General features: G+C 56.8%; 1 protein-coding gene across 5 annotated transcripts in view; it reads left to right on the top strand.

Moving 5' to 3' along the window:
- Positions 1–17,607, top strand: part of ATP2A3 (ATPase sarcoplasmic/endoplasmic reticulum Ca2+ transporting 3) — a 46,781-nt gene that overhangs the window by 18,135 nt on the left and 11,039 nt on the right. For all 5 annotated transcript variants that reach the window (XM_024734404.1, XM_024734380.1, XM_024734395.1 and 2 more), the window contains 15 exons: positions 157–239; positions 1,678–1,782; positions 1,965–2,103; positions 2,371–2,451; positions 2,542–2,627; positions 4,185–4,649; positions 6,608–6,696; positions 6,863–6,965; positions 8,178–8,309; positions 8,703–8,828; positions 9,863–10,081; positions 10,191–10,526; positions 12,348–12,568; positions 13,440–13,642; positions 14,107–14,192. In XM_024734404.1, coding sequence (XP_024590172.1) covers positions 1,741–1,782; positions 1,965–2,103; positions 2,371–2,451; positions 2,542–2,627; positions 4,185–4,649; positions 6,608–6,696; positions 6,863–6,965; positions 8,178–8,309; positions 8,703–8,828; positions 9,863–10,081; positions 10,191–10,526; positions 12,348–12,568; positions 13,440–13,642; positions 14,107–14,192 — 2,328 coding nt within the window. In that variant the 5' untranslated portion in view covers positions 157–239; positions 1,678–1,740. The remainder of the gene's footprint in view (positions 1–156; positions 240–1,677; positions 1,783–1,964; positions 2,104–2,370; positions 2,452–2,541; positions 2,628–4,184; positions 4,650–6,607; positions 6,697–6,862; positions 6,966–8,177; positions 8,310–8,702; positions 8,829–9,862; positions 10,082–10,190; positions 10,527–12,347; positions 12,569–13,439; positions 13,643–14,106; positions 14,193–17,607) is intronic.

Genomic DNA, 17,607 nt, shown 5'->3' with positions numbered 1-17,607 from the left:
TGCATTCCCCATCTGTGCCTCTCAGGGCCTCTGGGCTCTCCCTTTTCAAATGGTAGGGAGGGAGTGGGCCAGGTGGTCCTGAGGCCGCCCCAGCTCTGCATGGAAGCAGGTCAGTCGGTCAGGGGCCCAGGCCTCATGCGGCACTCCTGTCCCCAGGGAAGTCCCTGTGGGAGCTGGTGCTGGAGCAGTTTGAGGACCTCCTGGTGCGCATCTTGCTGCTGGCGGCCCTGGTCTCCTTCGTAAGTAGGGCCCCCATTTCATGGCATCGGGCAACCCGGGAGGGAGACCAGGTCAGGGCAGTGCTCAGAGGCCCAGGCTCTGGGCCACAGGGCTGTCCTCTCAGCTGTGGGCATCCCTGGGCCCCTACCTGGCCCCTGCCCTTGCCCAAACCCTCGCAGCCCCCCGCACTGGACTCGCGGCTCCCATCTGTCCCCTGGCTGGCAGAGTGAGCTTGCAGAAGCCCAGGTCTGGCCCCGCCGCTCCTTGCCTCAGCACAGGGTTTCTCAGCATCAGCCCTGCTGACTTCTTGGACCGGATCATTCTTTGTGGTGGGAGCTGTCTTGTGCACTTTAGAATTTTTAGCAGCATCCCTGGCCCCTGCCCGCCAGGTGCCAGTAGCACTCCCTACTTGTAACAGTCAAGCCTACAGATGTTGCCAGATGTTCCTGGGGGGCGAAATCCCCCCCGGCTGTGAGCCCATTCTGTGACTTGCAGAGCTCCTCAGACAGACTTCAGGCCTTAACCTCCTGCAGCCTCCTCGTGGATGCTGCTCCTTGTGGCTGTCCCCCATCCGCCTTGCCCAGGCTCCTTCTGCACCTGCAGGGCCACGGGGCCAGAGTGGAGCAGTGGGGAAGGGGACCAGTGGCTGAGCAGCAGAGACCCAACGGTCATGCAGGGAATGGAGCCCCGGGGGTGCATGTGACTCCTGCCCCAGGCCCCTCCAGCCAGGAGGGGCCCAGCCAGCTGTGTCTGACCCCCCCTGGCCACTCACTGTTCCTTGGAAACAGAGGACTCTTAAAAAAGTCTGTCCAGGCAGGTGCCCAAAACAGCTGAGCCAAAAGGGTTCTGGTACCCTCTCCACGGAACAGATGGACACACTGAGGCCTGGAGAGGATGACAAGTGCCCACCTGGGCCAAGAGGTGGGAACGGACTTGAAGCAGGTCTCGCGCCTCCAGGCCTGGGCTCTGGCTGGAATCATGGTCCTCTGGTCTGTGAACCGTGAACTTGAGCCTGCAGCAGGATCACCGGGGCTGCTTAAAACCCAGACTGCTGGGCCCCACCCCAGAGTTCCTGACTTGGGAGGTCTGGGATGGACACCAAGGATTTGCATTTCTAACAAGTTCCCAGGTGATGCTGCCGCCACTCCTGGTCTGGGCACACCACACCTGCTCCGAGAACCACCGCCAGGCAGGTGGCGATGCCTCCTACTGGCCGTCACACAACGGCCCCACGTCCCTGAAAGTGGGCAGGGTGGGATGTGGGCTCTGGTGGTCACTACCTGCAGGGGCTGGACTTCGTAAGCCAAGGCCTTCTGAGAGCAGACCTCTCTAGGTCTGGTGCTCCTCAGGGATATTTCCCCCAAAACGGGAGCAGACAGAGACCCAGCATACAAAGGAAATGGCAAGCAGACCCTGGCCCACGGCTTAGCCTAAACTCACCAGCTTTGATCCCAGCAGGTCCTGGCCTGGTTCGAGGAAGGTGAGGAGACCACAACTGCCTTCGTGGAGCCCCTGGTCATCATGCTGATCCTTGTGGCCAATGCGATCGTGGGCGTGTGGCAGGTGGGAGGCTCGGTGGTGGGACTGGGCCCTGGGGTCTCCCAGCTGCTAGATGTGACCTCCATTTGGTCCAGAAATCCTGCAGGTCCTTCTGCTTCCAGATCCATCCCAAGCCCTAAGGGTGTCACTCCAAGGGGGTGGCCTGCTGGGGCCAGCAGGGACAGACAGCCTTCCTGCCTCTGCAGGAACGCAACGCTGAGAGTGCCATTGAGGCCCTGAAGGAGTATGAGCCTGAGATGGGCAAGGTGATCCGCTCGGACCGCAAGGGCGTGCAGCGGATCCGCGCCCGGGACATCGTCCCCGGAGACATCGTGGAGGTGGCAGGTGCGTTGGGGGCCTCCTCCTTTCATTATGTGACGCGGATGAGCCCGTCCTTCTCTTTCTGACTATATATGCAGAGGGGGTAGCTATTGGACTCCTCTAAAGCTCTTTGGCCAAAACCCCATCGGACAGATGAGGGGACTGTAGTAGGCCAGGGGACAGCTCAGGCCTCTGCCTCCCAGCCCCAGCCTTGGTTTTTGGGAGCCCTCCTGGCTTTCCCAGGAGGTGGCATCCAAAGCCACCCTCAGCCAAGCTATTCTCCCTCTACAGTGGGAGACAAAGTGCCTGCCGACCTCCGTCTCATCGAGATCAATTCCACCACGCTGAGAGTGGACCAATCCATCCTGACTGGTGAGGCCTGAATGCCGGAACCAGGGGCGGCTAGGCCAGGGGACAGAGGTGCCTTCACGTGGGGCTTCTCATTTCTGATTCCGCATCCAGGTGAATCTGTGTCTGTGACCAAGCACACGGATGCCATCCCAGACCCCAGAGCTGTGAACCAGGACAAGAAGAACATGCTGTTTTCTGTACGTGCTTGCGATGCCTGGGGCCTTTGCCTGGACGGTGATGATAAAGAGAATAACATTTAGGTTAATCGGCTGAAGCCCTGTGGGAAAGAACCTCATCTGTTATTAAGAATACGTACAAACTTACAGTAATGATAATAGCTGTGTTTACCTAAGGCTGTGTGCTTGGCCCTGTTCTAAGCCCTTTACCTGTATTAATTTATTTAATCCTCACAGCACCTTTGAAATAAGTACTCTTGTCTGCATTTTCCAGCAAGGAAGCAGGCACAGAGAGGTTAAGTAAGTTGCCCAAAGTCACACAGCCAGCGAGTGACAGAGCTGGGATGTGGACTCAGACTCCGGATTCCAGAGCTTTTCCTCCTACCTGCTAGGCTTATCCTGCCTTAAACTGGAGAGAGGCAGAGCCTCTCTTGCCTCAACAGAATCCTCTAGAGGGAGAAACATTGCCAAAATGGTGAAGGATATCAAGAACAGTCCATTTCTCAGATAGGAAAACTGATCCCCAAGGCAAGATTCCAAGCCGCCCAGCTCTTCTCAGGGAGAGTGATGGGTTCTTCTCTGGTGGGAGGGATCAGCCCCTGTGGCCTTAGAGGGACTTAACCAGTGATGCTCACAGGCTGCCCACGGAGGCCACAAGGAGGGGTCAGGCCAATTGGCAGTGGCCCTGGGCACTAAGTTATTAAAGTCTCCCCAGAAGTGAACAGAAATGGAGAAAGTGATATACACCCACAGCTCTTCTTGAGGAGAGCACCCTGCCTAGGTGCCTGGAAGCTTTGGACAAGCTGCCTTGGGTGGGGAGGGGACACCAAGGGGCATGTTCAGGCATTAGAAGCTGTCACTAGAAGCTTTCTAAGGAGGGTGCCCTGGCTAACTGCAGGCCATTTCCTTAGCGGAGGGGCCTGTAGGGGGGGCAGGAGCTGCATGGCTCAGAGCAGAAGGGACGCTGAGGCTGCCAGAGCCCACCTTCTCTCCAGCCTCAGCATAGGGCACCTGTCTGAAGGGGACCGAGTTATGAGCCTCCTCAGAGCAGCTGTGTCTCGGGCCTCTGTTGGACCGTTTTACAGCAGAGGACACAGAGGCTCAAGGCTGGCCGGCACTTGCACCGGGGCTTGGGGATCTTACTGGGGCCTTGGGAATGGATGGACTTCAGCTCAAATTTTCTGGATTCTTCAGTAAATATTTATCGACTGTTTACCTGAGGTCACGGTTAGCCACACTCCTGTGTGGCTGTCTTGGTCGTTTACGAGCTGAATTTTGATGGGTTGGTGCTGTGCTGTGCTGGTGGATCATACTGTCAGTATCAGCTGGTGCTTCCTCTGCGCCAGGCCCCCCACACTAGGCACTGGGGATGTGGCACTGAACCAAGTCCCTGCTTTCATAGAGCTGACACTATCATGGCGATGACAGTAATGACGCGAGACTACATAGTGGCATACCTCTGAGAGCACTAAGTGTGGAGAAAAAGAAAGCCAAGAAGGGGAATAAGAGCCCTGACCCCAGCCTGAAGGGATCAGTTGGGGTGCTAACCAGCCCTTTCCTTATCCCTCCCTCGGCCAGGGCACCAACATCGCATCGGGCAAGGCGATGGGTGTGGCAGTGGCCACGGGCTTGCACACGGAGCTGGGTAAGATCCGGAGTCAGATGGCGGCCATGGCACCAGAGCGGACGCCCCTGCAGCAGAAGCTGGATGAGTTTGGGCAGCAGCTGTCCCGCGCCGTCTCCGTGATCTGCGTGGCCGTGTGGGTCATTAACATTGGTCACTTTGCTGATCCGGCCCATGGCGGCTCTTGGCTCCGAGGTGCTGTCTACTACTTCAAGATTGCCGTGGCCCTGGCAGTGGCCGCCATCCCTGAGGGCCTCCCGGCTGTCATCACTACATGCTTGGCACTGGGCACACGGCGTATGGCCCGCAAGAACGCCATCGTGCGGAGTCTGCCCTCCGTGGAGACCCTGGGCTGCACCTCGGTCATCTGCTCTGATAAGACGGGCACACTCACCACCAATCAGATGTCGGTCTGCCGGGTGAGTGGCTGCAGCCAGGTTGGGTATTGCTGTGTGATGTTTGGCAGGCTAGGCTCCCTCTCTGGGCCACTCCCTGACTCCTTTTTGGCCAGAGGTGGAGGAGAGAACCTGTGTGCTGCCCCATGGTGGGGAGCAGATCCAGGTTCTCATGGGGCAGAGCAGCAAAGCCTGGCTGGACATGCATCGTTAGGACCCATGGGTCACTCTGTAGGGTCCTGGCAGGCCACTGCCCATCTGTGAACCTTAGTTTCCCCATCTGAAGTTTGGGTGTGCAAGCCCTGCCAGGTAACCATAAAGGACACGGGAGGGTCAAGTACAGCCTGGGCATCTGATCCAAGCTGGGCCTAGACCCAGGTTCATTTTTTTCTTCTTTTTCTTTTTTTTTTTAGAAATTTATTTATTTATTTATTTTTGGCTGTGTTGGGTCTTCGTTGCTGCACGCGGGCTTTCTCTAGTTGTGGCGAGCGGGGTCTACTCTTTGCTGTGGTCCATGGGCTTCTCATTGCTGTGGCTTCTGTTGTTGCAGAGCATGGGCTCTAGGCGCGTGGGCTCAGTAGTTGTGGCACGAGGGCTCAGTAATTGTGGCTTGCAGGCTCTAGAGCACAGGCTCAGTAGTTGTGGCACACAGGCTTAGTTGCTCTGCGGCATGTGGGATCTTCTGGACCAGGGACTGGACCCAGGTTCTAACCTTCACCACCGTGACTCTCTGTGGTCAACGCCTATCACCAGATACGCCAGCTCCAGTGACCTGGGAAGGGCCCAGGCAGGAATTATTCATTCCCTGGCACTTGATCCCAGATCCTGGGCTGCTGCCCACATGCATCAGGGAGTCTGGCTGAGACTCCAGCAGGCCCCTGGGGTAGAGGAGTGGGTGGCATGACGGGGAAGCTTTCGGATTTCCCACTCCCTAGGTCCCCCAATCATTCCTCTCCCACCCCTGCTCCCGTAATCTGCCCACTGGGCCTGGGAAACCCAGGCTCTATATCTGAGACCTTAGTCCCCCACAGAAGCCCATCAGGGGCTGCCATGGGGTTGGGGGCACCAGCACGCTTTACTGCCCTGCAGCCCCTGACCCTCTAGAATCCCTAGTAGGACTTCATTTGAACAGTCCTACTAGGGGTTCTGAAATAAAGATTTGAAAAACACAGTATAGGGAAGTCGTAGGGGCCTTACATACTGGATGATGGGCTAAGAAACTTGACTTCTCAGGGGCTCTGCTGGCTGGAGGGCTGTCCCCAGGGGCAGGGAGGAAAGTGCAATGGAAGGGATGTTTATTGAGCACCTGCTGTGTGCTGGGCTGGCCATTGGCTTGGGAATGTGCAGTGAGGCAGTTTCCAGGAAGCAAGCATTATCTCCCTGGCAGAGCTGGCTGACAGATGAGGACATGGGCTGCCCTGGGAGAAGTGAGCCGCCTGTCCCTCAGGGGCACAGGTAGGGGCTGGGCCCTGCGGGCAGGAGCTCACTCTCTGGGGACAGGCGTCTGTGCCTCAGGGTGCTATGTAGGTTTCCTCCCTTGGAGGTCAGGAACTCATTCCCTTGAAGGGCACGGAGGGGCAGCTGCACTCTGATCCCACTTTCTCCCCGTTTCTCTCAGTGGAGAAGCTGAGGCTTAGGTGCTCCGCCAGGGGTCACATAGTGAGATGGGCAAGGACCCAGGCTTCCTGTCCCAGCTCAGGGCTCTGTCGAGCTGGCAGCTGCCCCAGAACATTGAAGAATCTGCCGTAAATCTCTCGTGGGTCTAGAGCAGAGGACAAGCCTGAACTGGACACAGCTGGGCAGGGCAGAGAGGCCCGGCCTCAGCCTGGACGCAGTACTCTTACACTTAACTCCAAGATCCTGGGGGGGGAAGGCCGGCACCTCCTCTGGAGACCCACAGGACACCACCCTGGGGTCAGGCTTGAGTCAGACTGGCTGCCCAGGGAGGAGGGCCTGCCTGAGCACGCCCCCGCGCTCCGCAGATGTTCGTGGTAGCCGAGGCCGAAGCGGGTACCTGCAGTTTGCACGAGTTCACCATCTCGGGCACCACGTATGCCCCGGAGGGCGAAGTGTGAGTGCTCGGCGAGGGGGCTCAGGTGGGCGGGGTTTCCTGGTGGGCGGAGCTATGTAGGACAGCTCTGAGAGCTGTCATTGGTGAGGCCTCTTGGGGGCCAAGAGGCTGGGCATTGCCCAGGGGCTGGGACAAGGGCACCGTGCTGACAGCTCTGGCTCCACAGGCGGCTGGGGGGGTGGCCTGTGTGCTGCGGGCAGTTTGACGCGCTGGCGGAGCTGGCGACCATCTGCGCCCTGTGCAATGACTCAGCGCTGGACTACAACGAGGTGGGCCCCCGCTCCCCTTCGTGACCTCCCTGGTATCCAGGCGCTCAGAACAGACCTTTTTCCCAGAGTATCAAAGCTCGCAGGATTGGAGGTCCTGCCCCGTTGGAGTGCCATACCCCAGGAGCACTGCCATCCTTTGTCCACTCCACACTGCCAACCCTCCTTCCTCAGACTGGCTCTGGAACCCTGCTCGGGGCTCTTGGGCTGTGGGGGATTGTAATGTAAAGGGCAGAAGGGCCAGGGGTGCCTGGGGGAAGAGGTTTGGGGGACAAGACTAAGAAGTGTTTAAAGCAGAAGGCACAGCCCAGAAACGGGCATTGAATGCTCTTCCCTGTGGCTGGAGCATGTGGGAGGCCGCTCCTGCCTGTTGGGGCGGGGGCGCTTGGCCAAGTCAGTCTGATGCCCAGATGAGGGCAGTAGACAGACACCAAAGGGTTTGGAGCAGGAGAGTGATATGGTCAGATCTGCATTCACAGAAGATCACCCAGGCTTCTGTGTGGAGGACAGAACAGACTGGGCAAGACCGGAGCCGAGGAGCCCCTTGTGGTCAACCAGGCCGGAGAGGTGCCAGCTGAGTCCTGGCTGGCGCTTCAGGGGGAATGGGGGAGGCATGGGTTGGAGAGAGAGTTTGGAGCCCAGATCCTGGGACTTGGTGACTGGTTAGGTGAGAGAGGGAGGAGGTCAGGGTAGCTTGTAGTTGCTGTCCTGGCTGGGACTGTCATGGGAGTGGCAAAATAGGGAGGGGAGAGGTAGCCTGAGGGTCCCCAGGGAACAAAGTCCAACAGGCAGCAGCTGTACGTGTGGGCTTGGAGCTCAGGAGAGAGGTTGCAGTGGGCTGGGTGGGCACTGGCTGTCATGAGCCCATGAAGAATGGGAGAGGCCAGGGGCATATGAGGCCTCAGGGAGAGGGGGGTGGACGGAAGGAGCAGGGCCCAGACAGCAGGTTTAGAAAGAGGAATCTGGTGAAGGAAGCTGAGAAGTGTGAGCAGAGAGCGATTCAGAGCACAGGAAAGGTGCATGGCCATTGATGTCAGGGGAGGAGGGAAGGGAGGAGGGAGGGTCAGGTCAGCTGGGCTGGGAAGGGCCCACAGGCCTGGCGCAAAGGACGTTACAGGTGACTCTGGCAAAGGGAGCTCCAGAGGGCAGGGAGCAACTGGGACGTGAGGCTGGGGGCTGCCCTGCCCCTCACTTCCTGTACCTGGCCCCCGCTAGGCGAAGGGCGTGTATGAGAAGGTGGGAGAGGCCACGGAGACGGCCCTGACTTGCCTCGTAGAGAAGATGAATGTTTTTGACACGGACCTGCAGGCCCTCTCCCGGGTGGAGCGAGCTGGGGCCTGCAACGCGGTGAGCAGCTTGAGGGTTCGGCCACAGGCCGCGTGGCTGGGGCTTCTGGGGCATCTGGAGAAGGGAGGGAAGGGAATGAAGTGGTGGGAGGCTTCTGGGAGGAGGAGGGCCCTCAGACCCCTAGTGAGACTGGTCTAGGGGGAAAAGAGAGGAAAAGCTGAATGTGGGCAAGGACTCAGAGTCGGGAATTACACAGCATGGTCAGGAAATGGCAACTTTGGGGCATTTCTGGGGCTGGAGAGGGGGAGAGAGGCCTTGAATGCCAGGGTCAGAAGAGGGTAGACAGCATCGTGCAGGGAGCGAGAGGCTCTTCATGGGGCTGAGCAGCTGGCGAGGAAGCAGCCAGAGTTGCTGGCTGTGCACCTCACGCCCTGACCCACCTGGGCCCTGCAGGTCATCAAGCAGCTGATGCGGAAGGAGTTCACCCTGGAGTTCTCCCGAGACCGGAAGTCCATGTCGGTGTACTGCACGCCCACCCACCCTGGCCTAGCGGCCCAGGGCAGCAAGATGTTTGTGAAGGTGGGCCTGCCTGACCAGCCTGCAACGGTGGGAGACTGGGGGAGGTGTGAGGCCCTCTGTCAAAGCGACGACTCCATAACAAGGGTGGTCAGCCTGCCATGGGGAACTGAGAGTGGGATCCACATGTGGGGCAGATAAAGCCAGGGCCAGATGCTGAGGCCTGCCCCGCCCTGTGGTCCCAGCTGTGGGCTGAGAGGCACTGCCTTGCCACATGACCTTGCGGTCACCGTACCCCCATGTGGGCCTTGGGCTCCCCATCTGAACAGCAGGTCAGGCTGGTAGGTCTTGGAACCCCTTTTGCTTCTGATGGGGAGTGTTGAGGTGGTTGGTATGCAACTCTGGTGCTTTGTGTTTTGGAAACCGAGACCCATGTTCCCATCCAGACCCCCGTTCACGTCTTCACGCGCAGTGGAGGGTTTTAACCTCTTTGGAAATGACCAGCTTCTGTACTGGGAGCTTGGGCTGCCGAAAAAACCTAGCATTTGGAGTGCCCTTTGAGGAGGGGGAGGAGGCACTGATGGAGGATTCAGAGGTTCTTCCCAGGCCTCGGGCGAGATCTGGGTTGAGACCCCAAGGCCGCTGAGTAGCCCGGCACCCCCAAGACCACCTTCCCAGAGCCACACCGCACACACCCTCAGCAGGGCTCTGTTCCTGGTCCCGCTGCCGAGCACCCCACAGAACTGGGATCCTGGTAGCAGCAGGCTGGCAGGGAGGCAGGGCCTGCAGGAGGGCTGCCATTCCCACCCCATCCCCCAAAATGCTGCAGCAGGCCTTCTCAGCTGCAGGTTGGTGAGGGGAATGGGCTTCACATGGTGTCACACCCTGTGTGAGCCCCCTTCCCTCTGGGCTTTCTCACAGTGGGGCCTAATTGGTTCCCTCTCCGAGCTTCCAAAGAATGGATTCTGGTGTGTGCCTTGCTGTGTGTCCCCTTGGGTGACCTTCCCCGTACCTGGGCCTCACTTTCCTCTGCTAGGCAGGAGGGAGGGAAGGGGTCCTGACTGACGGGCTTGCCTCCCCCCTACCCCACGCGGCAGGGGGCACCTGAGAGTGTGATCGAGCGCTGCAGCTCAGTCCGCGTGGGCAGCCGCACAGTATCCCTGAGCACCACCTCCAGGGAGCAGATTCTGGCCAAGATCCGGGACTGGGGCTCCGGCTCGGACGCACTGCGGTGCCTGGCCCTGGCCACCCGGGACGCGCCCCCGAGGAAGGAGGACATGCAGCTAGACGACTGCAGCAAGTTTGTGCAGTACGAGGTGGGCGCCGGGCCCCAGGGCTGGGGGCCATGTGTCCGCCTGCAGCGCTGGGCAGGTGGCGGGCTGAGGATGGGCCCAGGCCCCACTCGCATCTGCCCCCTCCCTGCAGACGGACCTGACTCTCGTGGGCTGCGTGGGCATGCTGGACCCTCCGAGGCCCGAGGTGGCTGCCTGCATCTCACGCTGCCACCAGGCGGGCATCCGTGTGGTCATGATCACGGGGGACAACAAAGGCACGGCTGTGGCCATCTGCCGCCGGCTTGGCATCCTCAAGGACACAGAGGACGTGGCGGGCAAGGCCTACACGGGCCGAGAATTCGATGACCTCAGCCCCGAGCAGCAGCGCCGCGCCTGCCGCACGGCCTGCTGCTTCGCTCGGGTGGAGCCCGCGCACAAGTCCCGCATCGTGGAGAACCTGCAGTCCTTCAATGAGATCACCGCCATGGTGAGGCCACGAGACGGGAGCCTGGGGAAGGTGGCGAGGGTGGGGGTGAAGCACTTGCCATAAGCCTTGGGAGGAGCAACCCAGGCAACTGCTGCTTCTGCTTCATTCTTATTTTTCCCAACATTTTATTACAAAAAATTTCAAACACGAAGAGAAGTCAAAATGATTTTTATAGTGAATGCCTCTAAATATCCACTATCTAGATTCTATGAATAACATAGTTATATTGGCTTTATCACGTACCTATCCATCTACCCATCCTTCATCCATCTTTTCTTAAATGTGTTTCAAAGTTGCAGACATCAGTACACTTTTCCCCCACACGTGCTAGGGAACATTACCGTCAACCCGTGAAGTTCCCTTATGCTCCTTCCCATTTTTTTGCATCATAGATTAGTTTTGCCTCTCCTGGATTTTCATGTGAGTGGGATCATACAGCATGTGCTTTTTTGTGTCTGACTTCTTTCCTTTGAGGTTTACCCATGTTGTTGCAGGTATCAGTTACACGATAGCTTTTTTACTGTTCAGTGGCGTTCCATGGTGTGAATATACCAGAGTCTCTTTTAAAGATTTATTTATTTATAATTTGCTTGTTTGTTTGGTTGCGCCAGGTCTTAGTTGCGGCAGGCGGGCTCCCTAGTTGGGGCTCACAGGCTCCTCCTTAGTTGCGGCTCCAGGGTTCCTTAGTTGTGGCATGCGAACTCTTAGTTGCGGCATGCATGTGGGATCCAGTTCCCTGACCAGGGATCGAACCCAGGCCCCCTGCATTGGGAGTGCAGAGTCTTATCCAATGCACCACCAGGGAAGTCCCATCCACAGTCTCTTTATCCATTCACCTCTGGATGGACATTTGGTTTGGACCCAGTTTTTGTTCTGTCTCATTCTTGATTGTTGACCTCTTCATCAACACTGAACTGATTCTCAATCTCAGCGTCAACCCAGACTTGGCCTCAGTTTATAATCTTGACTTCCAGCCTAACCCAGTCCTTTACCTTGATCTTAATCCTGACCTGTGGCTCAGCCTAGACCTGGATAATGAGCTGAGCACCATCCTCGACTACAGCTGTAACCTTGTTCTTGACCTTATTTTGATCTTCACACTGACTGTGTCCCTGACCTTGACCTTGACCATCTTAAACTGATTCTTTAGTCTGAGCTCAACCCTGATATGGGTTCCAGTCTTGACCTGGACCCTGATCTGATCCCTGACATTGATCCCCCCCCCCCAGTCCAATACTTTATGTTGACCTCAACTTTTTTCTGGCCTTCAGTCTTGACCTCAACTCCAACTTCTACCATGACATCGTTCCTGATATGGACCATAGCCTTGACTTGACCTCTACCTTAATCTAATTTTTTTATCTTGAAAGGAGTCCATTCTTGACCCTGCTCTTCACTTTGGCTCCAGCCTTCCCCTTGACTACAACACCTAACCGACCCTTGACCTGGGCCATGACCTTCACCTCATTCCTGACTTGAGCTTACCTTTGTCCTTAATCTCAATTTCATCTTCTACCCCACATCCCACCTGAATTTCACCCCTGCTCTCAGCGTTGACTCACCCTCATCCCTGTCCCCACCTCATCATCCTCTCTGATCTTTGACTTGATCTCCTCAATTTTGTCCTTATCTGCACTCCTTGCCTTCCCCTTAGCCTCATCCCCAGATCAGTTGCTAGGCTCATGACCTCACCATTTGTTCTGTCCAGCTGTCTGCTTCTTCGGGGACATCCCCTAAACTTGGCGATAGGCTGAGTTGACGGGAGTCAGGGAGGTAGAAGGGAAGTTTCTCAGGCATGAACCTACCTAACCTGGCCCTCAGACTGGAGACGGGGTGAATGATGCCCCAGCCCTGAAGAAAGCGGAGATCGGCATCGCCATGGGCTCCGGCACAGCCGTGGCCAAGTCAGCGGCAGAGATGGTACTGTCAGATGACAACTTTGCCTCCATCGTGGCTGCAGTGGAGGAGGGCCGGGCCATCTACAGCAACATGAAGCAATTCATCCGCTATCTCATCTCCTCCAATGTTGGCGAGGTCGTCTGGTGAGGCCCTGTGTTCCCTCCTCCCAGCCCTCTGGACCAGCTCTGCATCCCTAAGACTGGGGAAATGCCTGTTCCTGGGATGGGGCTGCAGGGATGGAGGGACCCGTGCCCTGCCCTGGAAGTCTGGGGCCTTCCAGAGTCCCACCTCAGGGTGGGGAGGGATGGGGACACCTCATCATTCTCCAGAGGCCCTGATGCACCTCAGCCCCTGAGGTGGTGCCTGAAAAGTCCCCTGTCATCCCTCCAGCCGTGACCTTCTTCCCACTTTCAGAGTCCTGCAAGATGGGAGAACTTGCTTCACCTTTGGGCAGTAATGTGTTCGTGCATGTGTGTGTGTGTGTGTGTGTGCGCGCACATAGAGGTGTGTGTACGTGTGTGCATGTGAGTCCTTGTTCATCTTTTCGCATGAGGATTTGTGCTAGTGTGTAATTGTGTACACAGTTAGGTTCACATGTGAGTGATGCCTGTGGAGAACGGTGAACACGTTTGCCTGGCTATGTAAGAATTCTGCATCTCTGCACGTCGGGGCAAGCATGTAGGTGTTTGCTTGTGTTTGTGGGATTGTGTAACCTGTGCTAGGTTGTTGTACACATCTGTGAACAAATGTGTATATGGTTCAGGCATGCACTGTCGACATGTGTGTGTGTGTGTGTGTGTGTGTGTGTGCCCCCTAAAGAGGACTTGTGTCCTCAAGAGGAGAGGCCTAAAAGGCAGGTCTGTCCAGGCGCCAGAGCTGGGACTGGGGGGGCAGGGGTGGCCCAGTGTGAGGCGGGGCTGCTGTGGAGACAGTGCAGGAGCTCCTGGGCCTGGGGTAAGAGTAGGAGCTGTACCCTCCATTTGCTGGGGCTAGAGCCCATGACTCTGGTTCCAGCATCTTTGTCACAGCAATTCTGGGCCTGCCCGAAGCCCTGATCCCTGTGCAGCTGCTCTGGGTGAACCTGGTGACGGATGGCCTACCTGCCACGGCCCTGGGCTTCAACCCACCAGACCTGGATATTATGGAGAAGCGGCCCCGGAACCCTCGGGAGGCCCTCATCAGTGGCTGGCTCTTCTTCCGATATCTGGCTATTGGAGGTGAGTGGGGCCCCAGTCTTCACTGCGGTTCCTGGAGCTCCTAAGACCATTGTATCAGTTACACTTGCAAACTACAGACCAGTATGACTCAGCCTGGCTTACACCAAGAGAAACTGTGTGGGCTCATGTAACTGAAGAGATTAGATCATGCCTCAGACATGGCTGGACCCAGCCCTCAGGCAGTATCATTGGCATATTTTGGCTCTGCCTCAGCTCCATTCTCATGCAGGTGCTCCTTGGGGTGGCAGGATGGCTGCCGTAGCTCCAGCCCTCGTACTTGCCCCGCTACAACCTCAAATAAAGCAGAAGAAAGAGCGTTTTGTCCTATTACTCCTGCAGTAGTGTGCAAACCACATGGCTCAGAAAAGGAGAGAGTGGTTCCAGCGAATTATTAGGAAGGGGAAACGGATGCCAGAAAACCAGAGGTGTCCACTATAGCCAGTTTTCTCCTGCCCTCCCCACAGTGTACGTTGGCCTGGCCACAGTGGCTGCTGCCACCTGGTGGTTCCTGTATGATGCCGAGGGACCTCAGGTCACCTTCTACCAGCTGGTGAGCAAGGGATGGCCAGGGAGCCTGTTGGGGGCATCTGGGAGGTAGAACTCACAGCCCAAGTTGTTGTTGGAGTTCCAGGGGAAAGGAGTCCAGAACCCCACGGGTGCCAGTGGCTGTCCTGCCCCACCCCACCCCCCACTCCCCACATATAGACATCCACCACCTAAAGAGACAAGCTCAGAAGCCACAGGAAGCCTAGAGACGGCAGCACAGCCCCCGAGCCAGAGAGGAGGCTACTTCCTCCCCCAATCATTTAGTTACAGGGGGACCAGAAGTGTCTTACCTTTCCTGGGAAACTGCCCAAACAATTGAGGGCTCAGAGGTAGGAGGCCCTAAATGGTGGAACTTCAGGCAGAGGGTCAAACTGGAGCAATTGACAGTGGAGGGAAGGAATCTGCCGGGCTCCCCACTTGCATAACCAACGTGTTTCTCGGGGAAGGGACCCGCTGACCTCTGGAAGTCACCTGGCTGGCGGGTGCACACCACGGGCCGGGCTTAGCTCAGCAAAGCTCTGGAAGCAGGCAGGGAGCCCCACCTCAGCTGCTGTCTGTCAGTCTGTCCTGTCTGAGCAGCCAGTGCGTCTCCTTTGCTTGAAAGAACCTTCGCGGCAATTCCGGCAAAGCCAGTTGTGGGTTTCTCATTTAAAGGGGAGAGCGGCGGGGATGTGGAATTTCCTTCCTCTGACTGTGCCTGACTTTGCTACTTTCCTGTAGGTAGAAGAGCTCAAGAGAGGGACCCTGACTTCCTGCCACTCTTGGGAGTGTCAGGGCAGTACAGTCTTCCCCACCCTGAGGGCAGCGTGAGGGCTCTTTCAGGGGTTCACACCTAGGTAGAGGCAGCCTGGGGATGCTTTCCTCCATCCACCAGCCCTCAAGCACATGGGGCTCTTCCTCCTGGCAGCAGTGAAGAGCATGGGCCCAGACCCTTGTCCCAAAGGCTGGTGGCCCCGCAGCCCTTGGCAGATGGCTCAGGCCAGCCTCGGGCACCTGCTCCTGTAGCTCCTGTGGGGGCAGCAGCTGGAGAGTGGGGATGTGCCCGCCATCCCGCTGCTGCCTCCTTCCTGCCCTGCCTCTGTTACCATCCTTTGTGCTGTGGATCCCCTGGGGTCATGACCCCTGGGGTCATGCTAGACACACATCCCATGCCCACTACCAGTCAGTCCCCAGTCCCCTTGGTGCCACCTTCCCAGCTGTCCTCCGGTCATTCCATTCCTCATTTATCCACCTGGTTAAGAAACAGCTATTAGGCACTGACGCTGTGCCAGGCACAAATCGTTAGGATGATGACAGTGACCGAGCCGGCAAAGGCTCTGCAAAGAGCGTGCAGTCCGGTGGGGGAGAGAGCCATGGAAATGGGCAGTCACATTTCACAGTGAGAGAAAAGGCAGGTGGCTGTGGAACTCAGAGGTGGTCAAGAGTTAGACCTAAGATAGAACTTTCAGCTCCAGGTGCTGGAATTTCAGGAGAAGTGCCCAGAGCCCGCTTTGATTCCTGGAGGAACACTGAGTAAAAGCAGCAGAGTGGATCCTGGATCCTGGCTGCCCAGGTTCCCACCCTGGTTCCATCACACACTAGCTGTGTGATTTTGGACAGGCTACTTAACCTCTCTGTTGGTTTCTTCATCCATATAAAATGGATAATAGACCCTGCCTCATAGGGCTAAAATGATTCAATACTTACAAAGTGCTTAGGCCAACACCTGGCACATAGTAAGAGCTATGTAAGCGTTAAGTTAATGAAACCCAGAGGGGGCCTTGCAGGTGAAGGTGAATAGGAAATAGCCAGGGAGGCAAAGGGAAGGAGTAGGCAGAACAGTGGCTTCCCCCAAAGAAGCAGCCTCCCCACCCCTCGGGGGCTGCTCACCATGAATCTGTGAGGCAGAAGTTCCAGCCCTGAGCGCCTTCTAATAAACAATGTAGGAGGCCACATTGTGACCCACGACCTGGGCACAATGCGTGTGTGGCAGGTGCTCATGGCTGAAACCCAGGAGGTCTGAACCGGGCAGGGTGTTTGTCTATTGAAACACCTCCATGTTTCAATCCTGTTTGTATTTTCTTCCCGTGCACGGGCATAGGGATGCAAGCACACACATGCCCGAGTGGGAGGTGTGTGCACTGCGTTTGTGGGTACATGCATGTGCAAGGTCCTTACCATTAAGGTCTGGAGGTGGGGCCTGACGGTGGTGACACAACTCGCAAGAGCATTTGGTCCTCTTGATCAGTGGGTGGGTTCAAAGTTTAGGACATTTTCTCTGGCCTGTGATCAGTGCCAAATAAAAACATGCACTTGTCCCAAATACTGGAGCTTGGTTTTTGGAGAAATTCCCACTGTTCGTTTAAATAAGACTCCATCTCTTTGTTAAAATAAGAAATCTAGGGCTTCCCTGGTGGCGCAGTGGTTGAGAGTCTGCCTGCCGATGCAGGGGATGTGGGTTCGTGCCCCAGTCCGGGAAGATCCCACGTGCCGCGGAGCGGCTGGTCCCGTGAGTCGTGGCCGCTGAGCCTGCGCGTCCGGAGCCTGTGCTCCGCAACGGGAGAGGCCACAACAGTGAGAGGCCTGTGTACCGCAAAAAAAAAAAATAAATAAATAAGAAATCTAGCCAAGCCATAGTCTTTTATAATTGTGCATTCTGCACGAGAGAGGAGAGTGCCAGCAGCCCCTTCTGGCTGACAGAGGCGCCTGACCCGCATTTTTGCCCTGGGGGGAAATGAGGTATGGATTTCCTGGACAGGAGGTCAGACAGCTGGTCACTTTACAGATTTCTCTTTGAGGGTTATTTTCACAGCACGTGTCCCCCCACCATTTCTGAACTTTTAGCTTAAAGGATCACTGTGTTCAGATGAGACTCCAGAGGCCAGATTTGTATTGTTGGAGAACAGAGCTGTTTAACGGTTATGAACGTTCATGCTTATCCCCGTGGTGCAGAAGAGAACAAGACGGAAGTTCTCACGAGTGTCCTCAGTTCAGCATGTTATTACAGCAGATTCTGTGAGCCAGGTTTATGGGCAGGAAGAAAACTCCCCTGGGGCTGCAGGGGCAAGGGCCACTTCCCTTATTGAGCCCCGAGAGCTCCCTGTTAATTATGAAGAAGCCGTGCAGCAAGCCTGCACCTGGCCATGAGTTAGGCCACGTCATAAGCAAAGGGCAGGTCTGGTAGACCTTGATTTCAGCAGCAGAAGTGGAGGGAGGTGTGAATGGAATCTTATTTAATAATCATGACTAGGGCCCCAGTAACCTTCCTCTTTACCCACCAAGGGTGAATTCTGTTCAAGTATAATTTTACTGATCAGTTTTCATATGCGTTTACTCATGTTACTCTGTGGCCTCAGTTAATCACCGCCCGCACTCCTGTACCTCGGATACTCAGGCCCCCACCCCCTGATTCCAGGGCCCCCTGCCGTCCATCCCCAGCC

The sequence above is a fragment of the Neophocaena asiaeorientalis genome, unplaced genomic scaffold (genome assembly GCF_003031525.2).
Source record: "Neophocaena asiaeorientalis asiaeorientalis breed wild unplaced genomic scaffold, Neophocaena_asiaeorientalis_V1.1 scaffold129, whole genome shotgun sequence".
In the NCBI taxonomy this organism is placed as follows: Eukaryota; Metazoa; Chordata; class Mammalia; order Artiodactyla; family Phocoenidae; genus Neophocaena; species Neophocaena asiaeorientalis.
This window is presented reverse-complemented; position numbering and strand designations above follow the sequence as displayed.